Source organism: Carcharodon carcharias, chromosome 1 (assembly GCF_017639515.1).
Source record: "Carcharodon carcharias isolate sCarCar2 chromosome 1, sCarCar2.pri, whole genome shotgun sequence".
Lineage (NCBI taxonomy): Eukaryota > Metazoa > Chordata > Chondrichthyes > Lamniformes > Lamnidae > Carcharodon > Carcharodon carcharias.
Window position 1 is genome coordinate 123,585,074 of NC_054467.1, and position 16,129 is coordinate 123,601,202.

Genomic DNA, 16,129 nt, shown 5'->3' on the forward strand with positions numbered 1-16,129 from the left:
AGTATTCATTTGTTGTTTTCCCTTATATTGTATACTTATGAATTGTGATGAACGCAAGGTAAAAATCTTCGACAAATGTGCCTCTTTTTTTCAGTAATATTCAAGTTATAAACTACTTGTAATAACTGAATGGAGGAGAACAGGAGAATTTTGTGTTCAGGTTTTCAAGATCTTAAAAGCAACTCCCCATGTGGATGAGACCCTAAAAGCTAATGGGATATTGGATTTTATGGCATAAGGTACAGAATAAAAAAAAATGAAGATGCACCATTGAATCTATATAAAGCTTTAGTAAGGCAACAGTTGGAGTATTGTGTGCACTATAGGAAAGGTGATGAAACAACAGAGGATACAGTACAGATTCACCCATAAACTACTTGGTACGAGGATGTGCAAATGTGAGGATCGACATTAAATGTGGAGTAGTGTTCATTAGAGATTACAGGGTGGTTTGATGAAAATGGTTAAAATAATCATAAGGAGAAGATATAAGATTAAATGTAAGCGATTTAAGGCAAAGTGCAGGGGAAATATTTTTGTCCAGAGGGTTTTGGGGCTGTGGAATTTATGGCCAGATTTGGTGATTGAAGCAGAGACTGTTCAAGAATAGGTTAGACAGCTGGTTTAAGGAAAAAGAGATAAATAGATATGAGAATATGGCAGCTTCATGGGATTATGGAATACTCCCCACTTGCCTGGATGAGTGCAGCTCCCACAGCATTCAAGAAACTTGATACCATCCAGGACAAAGCAACCCGATTGATTGGCACCATGTCCACAAACATTCACTCCCTCCACCACCGATGCACAGTAGCAGCAGTGTGTGTCACCTACAAGATGCATTGCAGGAATTCACCAAGACTCCTTCGACAGCATCTTCCAAACCCACAACCACTACCATCTAGAAGGAAAAGGGCAGTAGATAGATGGGAACACCATCACCTGGAAGTTCCCCTCCAAGTTGGTCACCATCCTGACTTGGAAATATATTGCTGTCACAATCACATGACACCGGACTGCAGTGGTTCAAGAAGGCAGCTCACCACCACCTTCTCATGGGCAATTAGGGATGGGCAATCAATGCTGGCCCAGCCAGTGAAGCCCATATCCTATGAATTAATTAAAAAAAAAGACCTACAGTCTTTGTGGGGATGAAGACCAACATTGATTGACTGGATCAAATGCCGGTGTCCATACATTAAATTCTTTCTAATGCTCTGTAATTTTTCACCACCTATCACTTTAACTGCTTACGATTTTCAGAATTCAAGTTGCACCAATACTGTTTAACCTATCAAAGCATGCAATTCTGTTTCTAACAAACTCTTCCCCCCACCCCTCTTTTCGCATTATCTTAAATTTAATTGTGCCTCTATTATTCTGCTGCATTACACAATTAATTTGTTAATACGCTACAAATTTAAAAGCAAGTTTTCTCACAGCTTGTGCCTTCATTACTTAGTAGTATTAGGCTACCTCACCTACTAACAACACTATCTGTGTTCCAGCTCAGCTTCTCCATGTACTCGTAGAATCATATAGCAAGGGAGGCAGCCATTTGGCTCATTGTGCCAGTGTTAGCTGTTTGAAAGAGCTATCCAATTAGTTCTACTTCCTTCTGTCTCTCCATAGCTCTGCAAATTTATCCACTTCAAATATTCATATAGTAACTTTAAAAAAGTTACTATTGAACCTGCTTCCACCATCATGCATTTCAAATCATCTTTTAAAAAAATAGATTCTCCTCTTCTTGTCCTAACCTTGGTCAATTACTTTTACATCTTTGCCCTCTGGCTCCTGATACCCTCACTAGCGGAAACAGTTTCTTCCTATTTACTGTCAAAATCTTAACTTCAGATCTCCTATTAACCTTCTCTGCTCTAAGGAGAACAATCCCAGTTTCCCTAGACTCTCCACTTAATTGAAGTCATGTGCTGTTGCTGACATATTCCTCAGGACTGTGCTGATCCCTTTCTTGCTTTCTTTTCTACCTTTCCACAGTTGTGACCAAATATAGAGTCATGAGGCTTGAATAGATAGTAAGAAAGCAGTGTGTTGATTGAGCTTGACCTGTATCACATCACCACTTTGCATTGTTATGATATTACCATCTGCCTCTGTCTCTAAAAAGGAGGGAGGAATTATAGCAGCTCAATTCAGCTGATTGTGAATTGAATTAAATTGGGACAGTGTGTATTGTTTTTGTTAATTATTTCATGGTGTTCCCTCTTAGCCATGCCCAGGAGCAAATTTTAAAATATCTGCTTGTAACCAAAGCCAAAGAGATGAGTACCTTTTAAACAGTAACTTAATTTGCATGTTGCATCATATTATTCAATATCAGTCTATTGTTTCCAAAGATAAATGCACCTTATTTAGATCTTTTCAACATCTACAGTTTTACATGTTGAGAAAATCTTTTATTTCCATTACATATTTTACAATGTGTTACTGGTGTAACACAGTTAAAAAGCAAGGAAGTTGTCATAAAATTATAACTCTTGCGTATCAAAGTACTAATGTTTTTATTAATGCTTGTTTCATGTTTCTTTTAAAAAAAAATGTAATTGTCAGTAAATCTGGAAAATTTGTTTGAAAATTGCTTATATGCCTGTACACTGATTTATTTTATTAACTTTCCATAGTCTGCCTCTGAAGCATTTCAAACCTTCTTATGTCAAGACAAAGGAGAGTCTATTATTATGGTGACTGACCCACCATTTGGCGGCCTAGTGGAGGCTCTGGCCCACAGCTTCAAAAAGATTGTTGGTATCTGGAAGATTTCACGGAATGAAAGTATGGAATCTCAGTATAATTTCTATTCAGATGTATGATGGAGGAATATTTTGGACTTGGGAATATAGAAACATTTGGAATAGAAGTAGGCTAGGCAGCTTCTGAAGTATGTTTATCATTATTTAATTGGTTCACTGAAGAACTATGTCCTACTCGGGGTCCTTATCTTCATCTTAATTTCAATTACCTACCTGTAATCCATATCCTTTGATACTATTACCTAACAAATATCTGTCCACCTTCGTTTTCAAAACTAATTGTCATCACATTGATGGGGGAGTACGTTCCAGATTTCTATCACCCTTTTGTGTAAGAAAGTACTTCCTGATTTCATTCCTGGATGGCTTAGCTCTAATTTTAAGATTTTTGTCCCCTTTTTCCTGATTTCCCCACCAAAGGAAATGGCTTCTCCAGACCAATCCTGTCAAATCCTTTTAACATTTTAAGCATCTTAATCAGATCATCCCTTAATCTTTTTTACTCAAGGAAAAAGAGGCCAAGTTTATGCAGCCTGTCCTCATATCTTAACTCCCTAAACCCTGCTATTGTTCTATTGAATGTGTGTTGCAACATATACTTCCTGAGTGCAGTGCCCAAGACTGATGGAGTTTGAGCAAGGGTCTGTACAACTGAAGGGTAATTTTCTCCTGTAATTTAGTTTATGCACTATGCATCAATCTCTAGGTCATTAATGTATATCAGGAAGAAGTAAGGTCCCAACACTGACCCTGGGGAACTCCAATACAGACTTTTCTCCAGTCCAAAAACATTCACTAGCCACTACCCTGTTTCATGTCACTCAGCCAATTTCATATCCACGTTGAAACTGTTCCTTTCATTCCACAAGCTCTAACTTTCCTCACAAGTCTGTTGTGTGGCACTTTATCAAATGCCTTTTGGAAGTCCATGTACACCATATCAATAGCATTACCCTCAATAATCCTCTCTACTGCCTTTTAAAAAAAAAACTCTAGCAAGTTAGCTAAACACAATATGCCTTTAAGAAATTCATGCTGGCTTTCCTTAATTACCCACATTTGTTTAAGTGACTGTTAATTTTATCTCGAATTTTTGGTTCTGGAAGCTTCATCACCAGTGAAGATAAACTGAGTGGCCTGAGTTGCTGGGCTTATCCTCTCTGAACCTTCTATTTTCAACCTGGTTCTCTGTTGTCTTGTCCACCTGACATCTGTCATAAATATACTTTGTGTTCTTTATCTTAATTTCTATTGCTTTTGTCATCCAGGGGGCTCTGGATTTGTTTGCCCTACCTTTCTCCTTTGTGGGAGTATACTGTGACTGTGCCTGATCTATCCCTTTAAAGGTAGCCCATTATTCATGTTTTCCTGGCAACTGATTCCCATTTATTGGGCCCAAATCCATTCTCACGTGATTGAAGTCGACTCTCTCCCAGTTAATTATTCCTCCTCTGGATTGTTCTCTGTCTCTACCTAACCCAACCTAAACCTTATGATACACTGATCACTGTCCCCTAGTTGTTCTCCTACTGACATTGATCCATTTGGCCCACCACATTCCCAAGGATTAGGTCTAGCAGTGCCTCCTTCCTTGTTGCACTGGAATTATACTGCTGCAGAAAATTCTCCTGAACGCACTCTAGAAACTTTTTCCTCTCTGTGTCCTTTACTCTACTACTATCCCAGTCTATATTCAGATAATTAAAGTCCCCCATTATAACTACGCTAGCACCTCTTTGTACTTGCCTTGCAAATTTATTCTTCTATAACTTTCCCGCTATTTGGTGGCCAATAGACTACACTGAGCAACATAATTGCAGCTTTTTTGTTCCGTAGCTCCAGCCAAATTGATTCTGTCCTTGACCTGCCTGGGATACCCTCTTTCTCCAGCACTGCAAAAATATTTCCACTCCTCCCCCTTTATTTCCTGAACATCCTGTATCCAGGAATATTTAACACCCAGTCCTGCCCTTTGAGTCAGGCCTTTGTCATAGCCATAACATCATACTTCCACATGGCAATCTGCGTCGTAACTCGCCAATCTTATTGACCACACTTCATGACTACACAGTGACTCTGATTTAGATTTTATTTTCTCCCTAACTCTGAATCCACCTAATAATTTGCTATTCCCTACTCTAGTGTTCTCCATCTCTCCCAGTATTCTGTGCACCATGGTATTCCTCTCTGATAATACCTCCTGCTTTCCTCACCCCTGCCAATTTAGTTTAAACCCTCCCCAATAGCATAAGATAAGGTGTGAATTTGTATGATTCCATGCTAAGGTGCATCAAAAGATCTCTGGATGCAAATTTTAAAATATCTTTGGGTATGGAAGCAAAGTATACCAGTTTCTTTTCACAATGTTCTTGTGATGTAGTTCTTAATGCAGCTATGGCAAAAATGAATGAGATAGAGTATGGGGGAAATTATTGGGTAGGAGAGGGGATGATTGAGGAGAACAACTGCCAGTTCTCACTGGTCCAAATGGGCTTCGATCTGGATGTCAATTCAGATCAGTTAGTTGGTTCATTTATAATATCAAAATTGTTATATTTACTGACATTGTTTTTTGCTCTGATTTTGGAAGCCATGAGCTGCCCTGTCAGTCATTTATGCTTCTTGATCTTGCTTCTTTAGTCTCGACAGTAGACTTGTTGGCAGTTTTTCATGGATCTGTGAGTCTGCCATCACATAAGAATAAGCATATAGTAGTTTAAATGGTGAGTGTAAGCTGCTGATCTTTCTGGGATCAGAACAAATTCAACAGCAGTATAAAAGCAGGTAAATTAAACAACTGAAATTTAAGTTTTTTTTTAAAGAGAGCGTTGTTTGCAGATCTGTAATGTAATAATCACATGTAGGTAGTTTAGCAGAACCACAGCTAATCAGAATAGTTTGATTCCTATGTTGAGATTGCCAAGGCAATATTACCTGTTTGGAACTGTTACCCAGATATGGATTTGTGTGCATAGATATTGAAAGAGCTACTAATTATTCCCACTCTCTGTCCCCATAGCCCTGCAGATTTTTCCTTTTCAAGTATTCAGCCAGTTACCTTTTGAAGGTTTCTGTCGAACCTGCTTTTGCTGCCCTCACCGGCAGTGCATTCCAGATCATACCAACTTACTCAGTTTTTAAAAAAATTCTCCTCATCTCCTGCCTGGCTTTTTACCTATCAAAGGATTAATCCAGCTGACATTTTGACCTCTTTCAAATTGTCTCTCAATCTCCTGTATTTAAGGAATGCCACCTGTCTTCATAATTTACACTTCTAAGCCCCACCACACAGAACTTGAGGCTGTTACAGCTCAGCATTGTTTACTGAGAGAATGCATGGCAGTTGCCATAATTTCAGCCTCGATTTTTCATTTTATTTGAAATTTACACCATCAGTAAATACTTCATGAAAAGGTATCAACTGATAGAGAGACCAAAGGCTGAGCACATTTCAGGTGTTTTAAAAAAAAAAGGGAAGAACTTGCAGTGATGTAGGTAAATGGCCACTTCTTATTTTGTGCTTATTCTGAGGAGCTTGTCACTTTAATGTTTTCTCATTATGTCTTGTTTTGACTCAGTTGATGATGAGTTGCCAATGTTTTGGATTTTTCCATACTTCTTTGAACCTCGCATTCTGCAATGTTTCCCAACTTTGAGCATGCTGGACTACCAGGTGAGAATCTTGGTATATCTGGCGATCCCACTGTCTGCAAACGGTATGTTTCATTAAGATCCAATGCAAGCTTAAATTTTAGATCAGTGACACAAATCGCCACATGTTAATCTGCAACTAGTATATTTTTGATATGGATCAAAGAAGCTGAGATAAAGATTAGTAAACATGTAGCCCCACAGGGGCTGAGTTTTAAATGTAATTTGTCTTTTAGGTGGTAAAACTGATGGATCTTCCTGAACAAGGGAGCTTGAAGTTCATTTACAGGACCATTAAACAGCAGGAGCAGAAAGTATCATACTCTGCCCCCAGTCCATTTGGCTGGTCATTATGAATGGAGAGCGAACAGAGACCCATGTGATATGCAGCGTAGCCTGATGTATGTTTGTATCCCATTCGGACAATCAGACTCGGTACAGCAGCAGTGCTTCCCTCCCTGCACTTCTTCCCGTTTTTACTTCAGAATAACCACAAAGATTAGCCCTTGGTCTTGCACATGACAGGTGGGGAGGGGCGTGTGGGGGTGGTGGGTTTTGAGAGCAAGCATGTCCATTGTAAAGCTAGAAGTTCTGAGCTGTGAAAGAGCCCAGCGTGGACACATGTTTTGTATGTCACTTTCTGGACTTGGCTGGTCCCGCTCTGCATTGAGAGAGAACTTTAACGCCAACCCCCGAAGAAAACTTCCAAGCCACCATTTGTGTGCATCAATCAAGCAATGTTAACTTCTGGCCTAGGATATTTTGTGCCCAAGTCCTCACGTACCATAAGACATAGGAGCAGAAATTAGGCCATTTGGCCCATCGAGTCTGCTCTGCCATTCAATCATGGCTAATAAGTTTCTCAACCCAATTCTCCCGCCTTCTCTCCTTAACCTTTGATCCCCTTACCAATCAAGAACCTATCTATCTCGGTCTTAAATACACTCAATGACCTGGCCTCCACAGCCTTCTGTGGCAATGAATTCCATAGATTCACCACTTTCTGGCTTAGGAAGTTTCTCCTCATCTCTGTTCTAAAAGGTCTTCCCTTTACTCTGAGGCTGTGCCCTCGGGCCCTAGTCTCTCTTACTAATGGAAACATCTTCCCCACGTCCACTCTATCCAGGCCTTTCAGTATTCTGTAAGTTTCAATCAGATCCCCCCTCATCCTTCTAAACTCCATCGAGTATAGATCCAGAGTCCTCAAACGTTCTTCATATGTTAAGCCTTTCATTCCTGGGATCATTCTCGTGAACCTCCTCTGGACCCTCTCCAGGGCCAGCATATCCTTCCTGAGATACAGGGCCAAAAATTGCTCACAATATTCTAAGTGTGGTCTGACCAGAGCCTTATAAAGCCTCAGCAGCACATCCCTGCTTTTATATTCTAGTCCTCTCGAAATAATTTTACAAGGATGGTTTTGGGGGAGTCCAGTCATGCAACGTTTATAATATGTTAATGAGAGTGTGACCAGTCCTTGTCCAATTTTGCAAGTTTAAATGAGGCTCTGTACAGAGTTTCTCACAAAAATGTTGGTTGCACCAGGGCTTTTTTGAGCAGCACAGTGCTGAATTTGTTCACCTTGCTTTCTTACTTTGTCATTTCAACCCCCAGCCTGTGAAGTGACACACGGTAATATTGGCACCTTAGTTTACTGATATCAGAATTATCTATTGCCAGAAGGGGCCAGACAAGGAAAGATTTGTAGATCTTTAATGGTTTCTGTGTGGGCCTTGAGGACCAGTTATACTGCTTTGGGGCCTCGCAAGGAAACCTTGCTGCTCTCAATCTCAGCATTTTTCTCCCTTTCCCGAGTGATGAATGTTTACCTTCCACCATTAGAACTTAACCTTCGGGCCTGGGCACCTTTCCCTGGTTGGCCTTCTGCCACTTCAATTCCCACTGCCACCTGCTGCTCTCATTGGGATTGGGGGTAGCACTCTTGGGGCAGAATTTTGCTGTCGGCGAGCAGGGGGCAGGGCTCGCTCGCCAACGCGTAACATGACGCAGGTTGATGTCGGGCAGAGCCTGCCCCATTTAAATTTTCATGAAGGCGGGGGCGCAGCGAGATCAGCTGCGGGCCCGCCGACCTGTCAATGGCCAATTGAGGCCATTGACAGGACCATTTAAACAATTAAAGGACCTGTCCGTTCAACCTTAAGGTTGGCTGGCAGGCCAGGAGCCCCAGAGGCAAATAGAGAAAACATGAAACTTCATCCACTGGTGGGATGAGGTTTCATGCAGGGTGTTAAAAATTTTAATAAAGTTAATCTGTAAATTATGAACATGTCCCAAATCATCTGACATTGTCACATGAGGGGTACATGTTAGGGATTTTTTTTTTCTATTTTTAATATTGTTCAAAGTGGAAGCGATCTCCCTGAGGCTGCGAAAGAGCATACTCTTGCTTTTAGGGAATTCCCCCACCCACACAGGAAGCGCATAGACATCACGCTGGGCGGGCCTTAATTGGCCCACCCATGTAAAATGGCAATGGGACCCACTTCGCTGGAGGGGATCAGCTCCCCAGCCGCCGGAGGTTGGGTCAGGCCCACCTGCCCGGCAGGCAGAAAATTCTGCCCTTGGAAAAATTGTAATCAAGTCAGGTAATGTTACAATGAGGTTAAAGTAGCTTTTGCCTCAGGCTGGTATGATGTTAGCAGTTGATCGCTTTGTGATCAAGTTTTTATTTTTCCTGTAGCCAATTCCAAAAATATTTCAGAATTGGATAGCACGCCTGTGTTTAATGGTACCTGTGCTATGAACGCCCCTTTTTTATTAAGCTTATAGAAATGGGGCTGAGGTGTTAATGTTTCTGTATCAACTGTCTTTTTAGCCTTTTCAAGTGAAATTCCCAGTTGTTGCTGAATTAAGAACAGTTTTGTGCTGGGGGCCTCTCAGGCACTTTAATGTAGTAGAAATAGATTTGTCATGTTAATTGTCTGTTCTCTTCCTCTCCCTTGAAAATATTGACTCTCTGTTGGGGACTTTATACTCCATTGCTTTTGACTATTCTTCATGTGCGGAGTTTGAGGCTAAGTTATTGCTCTAACCCTCATAGCTCAGATTAGGAAATTTAACATGTTGCTTTTAGTGTGTGGAAGAACTGGAATTTCTTCCCAACCCTCGCCAATATAAGAGATTATTTAGAGAGTTTGTCATGGGGCAGGCTTGGCTGGGGATTGCAAGACATATGTATGAGCAGCTTTTAAATGACCGTAGTGTACTTTTAACAGGGGAAGCTGTAGTATGAGTCAGAAAAGTTGTCTAATTGTTTGAAACCATTGGGTGGTACTTGGTGCAGCACTACAGCTTTGGATGTTTCGGGATTGAGACATATTGCAGGTGGTATACCAAAGGAATGTGTCTCTATTTGGGGCTGAAGGTCTTCCTCTGGTAAAAACCGAGGGAACAGCTGCATGGCTGGTGGCTGGTGACCAAGTCCATGCATTCATTTGTACCCGTCTGTAAATAAGGAAGAAATTTGATGGAAACTGTGGACTATTGCCCCTCAACATTCTTTTACAGGAGCCTGCTTGCTGGTTTAAAAATCCCAGCAAGTAGAGTTCTGTGTTTGGCAATATGGGCAATTCTTAGCATCTACTTTGTGTAGATTTTTGAATCGAGTTCTTTTTCTGGGTATTACAACAACAAAGCAAAGTTTAAACTTAACCACAGCTGAAATATTTGAAATATTAGGTAAAACGGTTGAGTTAAGGTGAGGATTGACACGTGGAGTTGTGATAAAGTATCCATCACTGAGATGTGGTTGAGGGAAGGGCAGGATTACCAGCGCAACATTCTGGGATATAGAATCTTCAGGTGAGACAGGGGAGGGGGTAAGAGAAGAGGAGGCATTGCATTATTAGTTAAGGAGTCAGTTGCTCCAGTAAGGAGAGATGATATCTTGGAGGGGGCATCAAATGAAGCTTTATGGGTAGAGCTTAGGAATAAAAAATGGGCAGCCACATTGTTAGGTGTTTATTATAGACCCCCAGATAGTCAGCGGGAAATTGGGGACCAAATTTGTGCACAATTTGCAAAGGTGTGTAAAATCAATAACAACAGGGTAATTATATTAGGTGATTTCAACTTTCCCAACATTAATTGGGATAGACATAGTGTTAAGGGCTTGGATGGAGTGGATTTCTTGAAATGTGTAGAGGAGAACTTTTGAGGTCAATATGTAGAGGGTCCAACAAGGGATGGCGCAGTGCTGGACCTAATTCTGGGGAATGAAACCAGACCGGTGGCCGAGGTGGTGGTGGGGGAGCATTTTAGTGATAGCGACCACAACATGGTACAGTTTAAGTTTGTTATGGACAGAGAAAGAAAGTTGCGAAAAAATGTTTTGGATTGGGGGAGAGTGGATTTTAGTAAAATAAGGCACGATCTGGCCAAGGTAGACTGGGAACAGCTACTTGTGGGGAAATCTACGGAGGAGCAGTGGGGGGCATTCAAAAAGGAAATGGGGAGGGTACAGGCTCAACATGTTCCCTCTAGGGTGAAAGGAAGGAGTAACGAGCCCAGAGAACCATGCATGACCAGAGATATTCAAGATACGACGAGAAGGAAAAGAGAGGCTTTTAGCAAGTACAAGGGAAGCAAATTAGCGGAGGCATTAGTGGGGTACAGAAAGTGCAGGGAGGAACTTCATAACGCAATTAGGAGAGCAAAGAGGGGATATGAGAAAGCTCTGGCTGGTAAAAGTAGGGAAAATCTCAAGCTATTGTATAAGTATATCAATGGGAAGAGGATAACCAGAGAAAGAGTAGGGCCCATTAGGGACCAAGGGGGAAATCTATGGGTGGAGCCAAAGGGCATCGGTAGAGTGTTGAACGAATACTTCACATCCATCTTCACCCAAGAGAATGAGGATGAAGGTACCAAACTCGGGGAAAGAGACTGCAAGGTTCTTGAGCAAATTGATATAGGGAGTGACAAGGTATTGGAGGTGTTGACAGGCTTAAAAGTGGACAAATCTCCAGGTCTGGATGATTTGTGTCTTAGACATGTTGATGGAGGCAAGGGAGGAGATCGCAAGAGCTCTGACCCAAATTTTTAATTCCTCTCTGGCCATGGGGGAGATGCCAGAGGACTGGAGAACAGCTAATGTGGTTCTGCTATTTAAGAAGGGTTGTAGAGATAAGCCAGGGAACTACAGGCCAGTGAGTCTCACATCAGTGGTAGGGAAACTATTGGAGAAAATTCTGAAGGAGAGAATCTATCTCCACTTGGAGTGGCAAGGTTTGATCAGAGATAGACAGCATGGCTTTGTCATGCCTAACAAATTTGATTGAATTTTTTGAGGAGGTGACTAGATGTGTGGTTGAGGGTAGTGCAGTTGATGTAGTTTATATGGATTTCAGCAAAGCCTTTGACAAGGTCCCACATGAGAGACTTATAAAGAAGGCAAATGCACATGGGATACAGGGTAATTTGATGAGGTGGATTCAAAATTGGCTTAGTTGGAGGAGGCAGAGGGTGATGACAGAAGGAAGCCTTAGTGACTGGAAGCCAGTGTCCAGTGGTGTACCACAGGGATTTGAACTGGGTCCCCAATTATTTGTCATTTATACAAATGACATAGATGACTATGTGGGAGGTAGGATTAGTAAGTTTGCGGATGACACAAAGATTGGCCGGGTGGTTATCAGTGAGGTTGAGTGTCTTGGGTTACAGGAAGATATAGATGGTATGGTCAAATGGGCAGATAAGTGGCAGATGGAATTTAACCCTGAAAAGTGTGAGGTGATACACTTTGGAAGGAGTAATTTGACAAGGAAGTATTCAATGAATGGCATGACACTAGGAAGTTCTGAAGAACAAAGGGACCTTGGCGTGTGTGTCCATAGATCTTTGAAGGCGGAGGGGCATGTTAGTGGGGTGGTGAAAAAGGCATATTGGACACTTGCCTTTATCAATCGAGGCGTAGATTACAAAAGTAGGGAGATCATGTTAGAGTTGTATAGAACCTTGGTGAGGCCTCAGCTGGAGTACTGTGTGCAGTTCTGGTCGCCACATTATAGGAAGGATGTGATTGTACTGGAGGGGGTGCAGCGGAGGTTCACCAGGATGTTGCCTGGGTTGAAACATTTAAGTTATGAAGAGAGGTTGGATAGACTTGGATTGTTTTCATTGGAGCTGAGAAGACTGAGGGGTGACCTGATCGAGGTGTACAAGATTGAGGGGCATGGACAGGGTGGATAGAGAACAGCTGTTCCTGTTGGTTGAAGGATCAGTCATGAGAGGATATAAGTTCAAGGTGAGGGGCAGGAGGTTTAGGGGGGATATGAGGAAAAACTTTTTTACCCAGAGGGTGGTGATGGTCTGGAATGCACTGCCTGGGAGGGAGGTGGAGGCGGGTTGCCTCACATCCTTTAAAAAGTACCTGGATGAGCACTTGGCACATCATAACATTCAAGGCTATGGGCCAAGTGCTGGTAAATGGGATTAGGTAAGTAGGTCAGGTGTTTCTCATGTGTCGGTGCAGACTCGATGGGCCTCTTCTGCACTCTGTGATTCTGTGAAAGATTGGATTAAGTGTCATGAAATATTTTTTTCAAGGAATGAGTCATGTGTAAGTAATATATTAATAGATTTGGTAATGTTGTATTTTTAGTTTGAAACAAATGCACATGTGAATTAGAGGTGGAGGAACTCTTCAGATAAACTGAAAGAATAGATGGTACCTGAAAGTCAATAATTATGATTTTAATTTTAGGTGGATTATGATAACCATGCATTATACAAGCATGGGAACACTGGTCGAAAACAATCTCCAGTGCGGATATTTACCAACCTTCCTCCCAAAGACATTATTTTGCCTGCTGAAGAAGGGTACAGGTAAGTTCTAGGCTCAAAGACTGTCACCTGGTGAAAATGTTTTTTGTGTTCTAATTAAATGCCCTCAACTCAAAATATCCTGTATCAGAGTGACAACCTGAGTGAAAAGGTTCTTATCATAAATGTTTTAACAATAAGTTACAAGGGAATGCAATTGAAGTTTTTAAAATTCCATGCAATGTAACAAATGTCAGGACTGCAGCTTCCCAACCTCCCAGAGCAAGGTTCTCATCGTGTCCTCGTAGCTCATGACGGTAGTTTGGTCTGAACTGATGTCATTGGGAAACAAACCAAGAAGCAGATGGGAAGACTTATTCCTCAAGAACACAAGAAATAGGAGCAGGAGAAGATCACACAGCCTATCAAGCCTGCTCCACCATTCAATATGATCATGGCTGATCTTGGGCTTCAACTCCTTATGCGCCTTAATTCCCTGGGAGACCAAAAATCTGTCTATCCCAGCCTTAAATGTATTCAACGATGGAGCATCCACAATCCTCTGGGGTAGAGAATTCCAAAGATTCACAATCCTTTGAGTGAAGTAATTTCCCCTTATCTCAGTCCTAAATAATTGGCCCCTTATCTTGAAACCGTGTCCCTGTGTTTTAGATTCCTTGACCAGTAGGAACAATCTCTCCATGTCTACCCTTTCAAGCCTCTTCAGAATCTTGTATGTTTCAATAAGATAACCTCTAATTCTTCCAAACACCAGACAATATAAGTCCAATTTACTTGCTGGCTCATCAAAGGGCAACCTCCCTCATCACGGGGATTGATTTAGTGAACCTTTGCTGTACTGCCTCCAATGCAAGTTGTATCGACTTCAATCACTATGTCCTCTATCCTTACGTGACTCACTTACTTTAAAGGTTGCTAATTAACTTTAATCAAGCGAGTCAATATTTATATTTTTGCTCAAGTTGGCAAAATAGTTTCATGTTTAAAAACACAGATGCGTATTCCCTGGCTTTGAGTTGCACTTTTACAAATTCCTGCCTCTTTCCCCTAGGTTCTGTTCACTTTGTCAGCGATATATATCCTCGGCAAACAGACACTGTGAGATATGCCAGGCCTGTACGTCTAAAGTAAGCAGATTTTTACTTGTGCCACTTGGAGACAATCTTAGTTTTACGTTATGATTTAACACATTACACAATTTTGGTGAATTATCCCGGTGAATGAAGCAAAATGCTTTGACAAGTGCCCAAAGTGCTTTGGAAACTCTATATGGTACAACTTACAGGACTGACTTGCATCATTTTTAGACACTTCAGTACTTTGGAAATTGTTATACTTTTCTCCACTTTCTCTCGTCTGCCCTCATGTCCTCTCCAAGCTCATCTTATCCATGCGACCCACTTCCTACTCCCTTGATCCTATTCCCACTAAACTGCTGACTACCAACTTTCCCTCCTGGCTTCCATTTAGCAGATATTGTTAAGTTGCCTCTCTTTGGGTGTTGTCTCTCTCATGTTTAAATCTGCTGTCATCTCCCCCCCTCCTCAAAAACAAATCTTCATCCTACTGTAGCTGTATGCTACTGCCCCATCTCCATCCTCCCTTTCCAAATTCCTTCAAGGTGTTGGTGCCCAAATCTCTGCCTATCTTTCCCAGAATTCCATGTTTGAGTCCCTACCATAGTTCTGAAATGGCTCTTATCAAAGTCACAAGTAACATCCGATGTGACTGTTACGAACATAAACTTTCCCCTCTCATCCTTCTCAACCTGCCTCCAGCCTTTGACACAGTTGACCACACCATCCTCCCCCAACACCTCTCCCCTGTCACTCAATTGAGAGGAACTGTTCTCATCTTGTTTCATTCTTATCAATCTAATTGTAGCCAGATAATAATCTGAAATGGTTCCCATACAGTTGGGCTCTGGTTTTTTTTATTCATTCACAGGATGTGGGGTTCGCTGGCTAGGCCAACATTTATTGTCCATCCCTACTTGCCCTTGAGAAGGTGATGGTGAGCTGCCTTCTTGAACCGATGCAGTCCATGTGGTGTAGGTACACCCACAGTGCTGTTAGGAAGGGAATTCCAGGATTTTGACCCAGTGACAGTGAAGGAATGGCAATATATTTGCAAGTCAGTGGTGAGTGACTTGGAGGGGAATTTCCAGGTGGTTGTGTTCCCATCTATCTGCTGCTCTTGTCCTAGGTGGCAGCGGTTGTGGGTTTGGAAGGTGCTGTCTAAGGAGCCTTGGTGAATCCCTGCACTGCATCTTGTAGATGGTACACACTGCTGCTGCTGTGTGTTGGTGGTGGAGGGAGTAAATATTTGTGGATGTGGTGGCAGTCAAGTGGGCTGCTCTGTTCTGGACGCTGTCAAGCTTCTTGAGTGTTGTAGGAGCTGCACTTGTCCAGGCAAGTGGGGAGTATTCCATCACATTTCTGACTTGTACCTTGCAGTTGGTGGACAGGCTTTGGGGAGTCAGGAGGCAAGTTACTCATCGCACGATTCCTAGTCTCTGACATGCTCTTGTCGCCACAGCATTTATATGGCTAGTCAAATTCAGTTTCTGCTCAGTGGTAACCCCCAGGATGTTGATAGTGGGGGATTTAGTGATGGTAATGCCATTGAACATCAAGTGGCAATGGTTGGATTCTCTCTTGTTGGAGATGGTCATTGCCTAACACTTGTGTGGTGCAAATGTTACTTGCCACTTGTCAGCCCAAGCCTTCATATTGTCCAGGTCTTACTGCATTTGGACATGGGCTGCTTCAGTATCTGAAGAGTCGCGAATGGTGCTGAACATTGTGCAATCATTAGTGAACATCCCCATTTTTGACCTTATGATGGAAGGAAGGTCATTGATGAAGCAGCTGAAGATGTTTGGGCCTGGGACACTATCC

At 41.9% G+C, this 16,129-nt stretch overlaps 1 protein-coding gene across 2 annotated transcripts in view; it reads left to right on the plus strand.

Moving 5' to 3' along the window:
* The window catches only part of zcchc4 (zinc finger, CCHC domain containing 4), a 106,183-nt gene that overhangs the window by 79,266 nt on the left and 10,788 nt on the right, over window positions 1–16,129 (plus strand). The window contains exons 7-10 of one of the 2 annotated variants that reach the window (XR_005946610.1): window positions 2,646–2,796; window positions 6,353–6,490; window positions 13,150–13,271; window positions 14,281–14,308. Coding sequence is in view for 1 of the 2 variants with exons in the window: in XM_041216477.1 (XP_041072411.1) it covers window positions 2,646–2,796; window positions 6,353–6,447; window positions 13,150–13,271; window positions 14,281–14,356 (444 nt within the window). In the remaining variant the exon portion in view is untranslated. Of the gene's footprint in view, window positions 1–2,645; window positions 2,797–6,352; window positions 6,491–13,149; window positions 13,272–14,280; window positions 14,357–16,129 lie in introns of those variants that run through there. The other variant, XM_041216477.1, reaches the window with a different exon arrangement.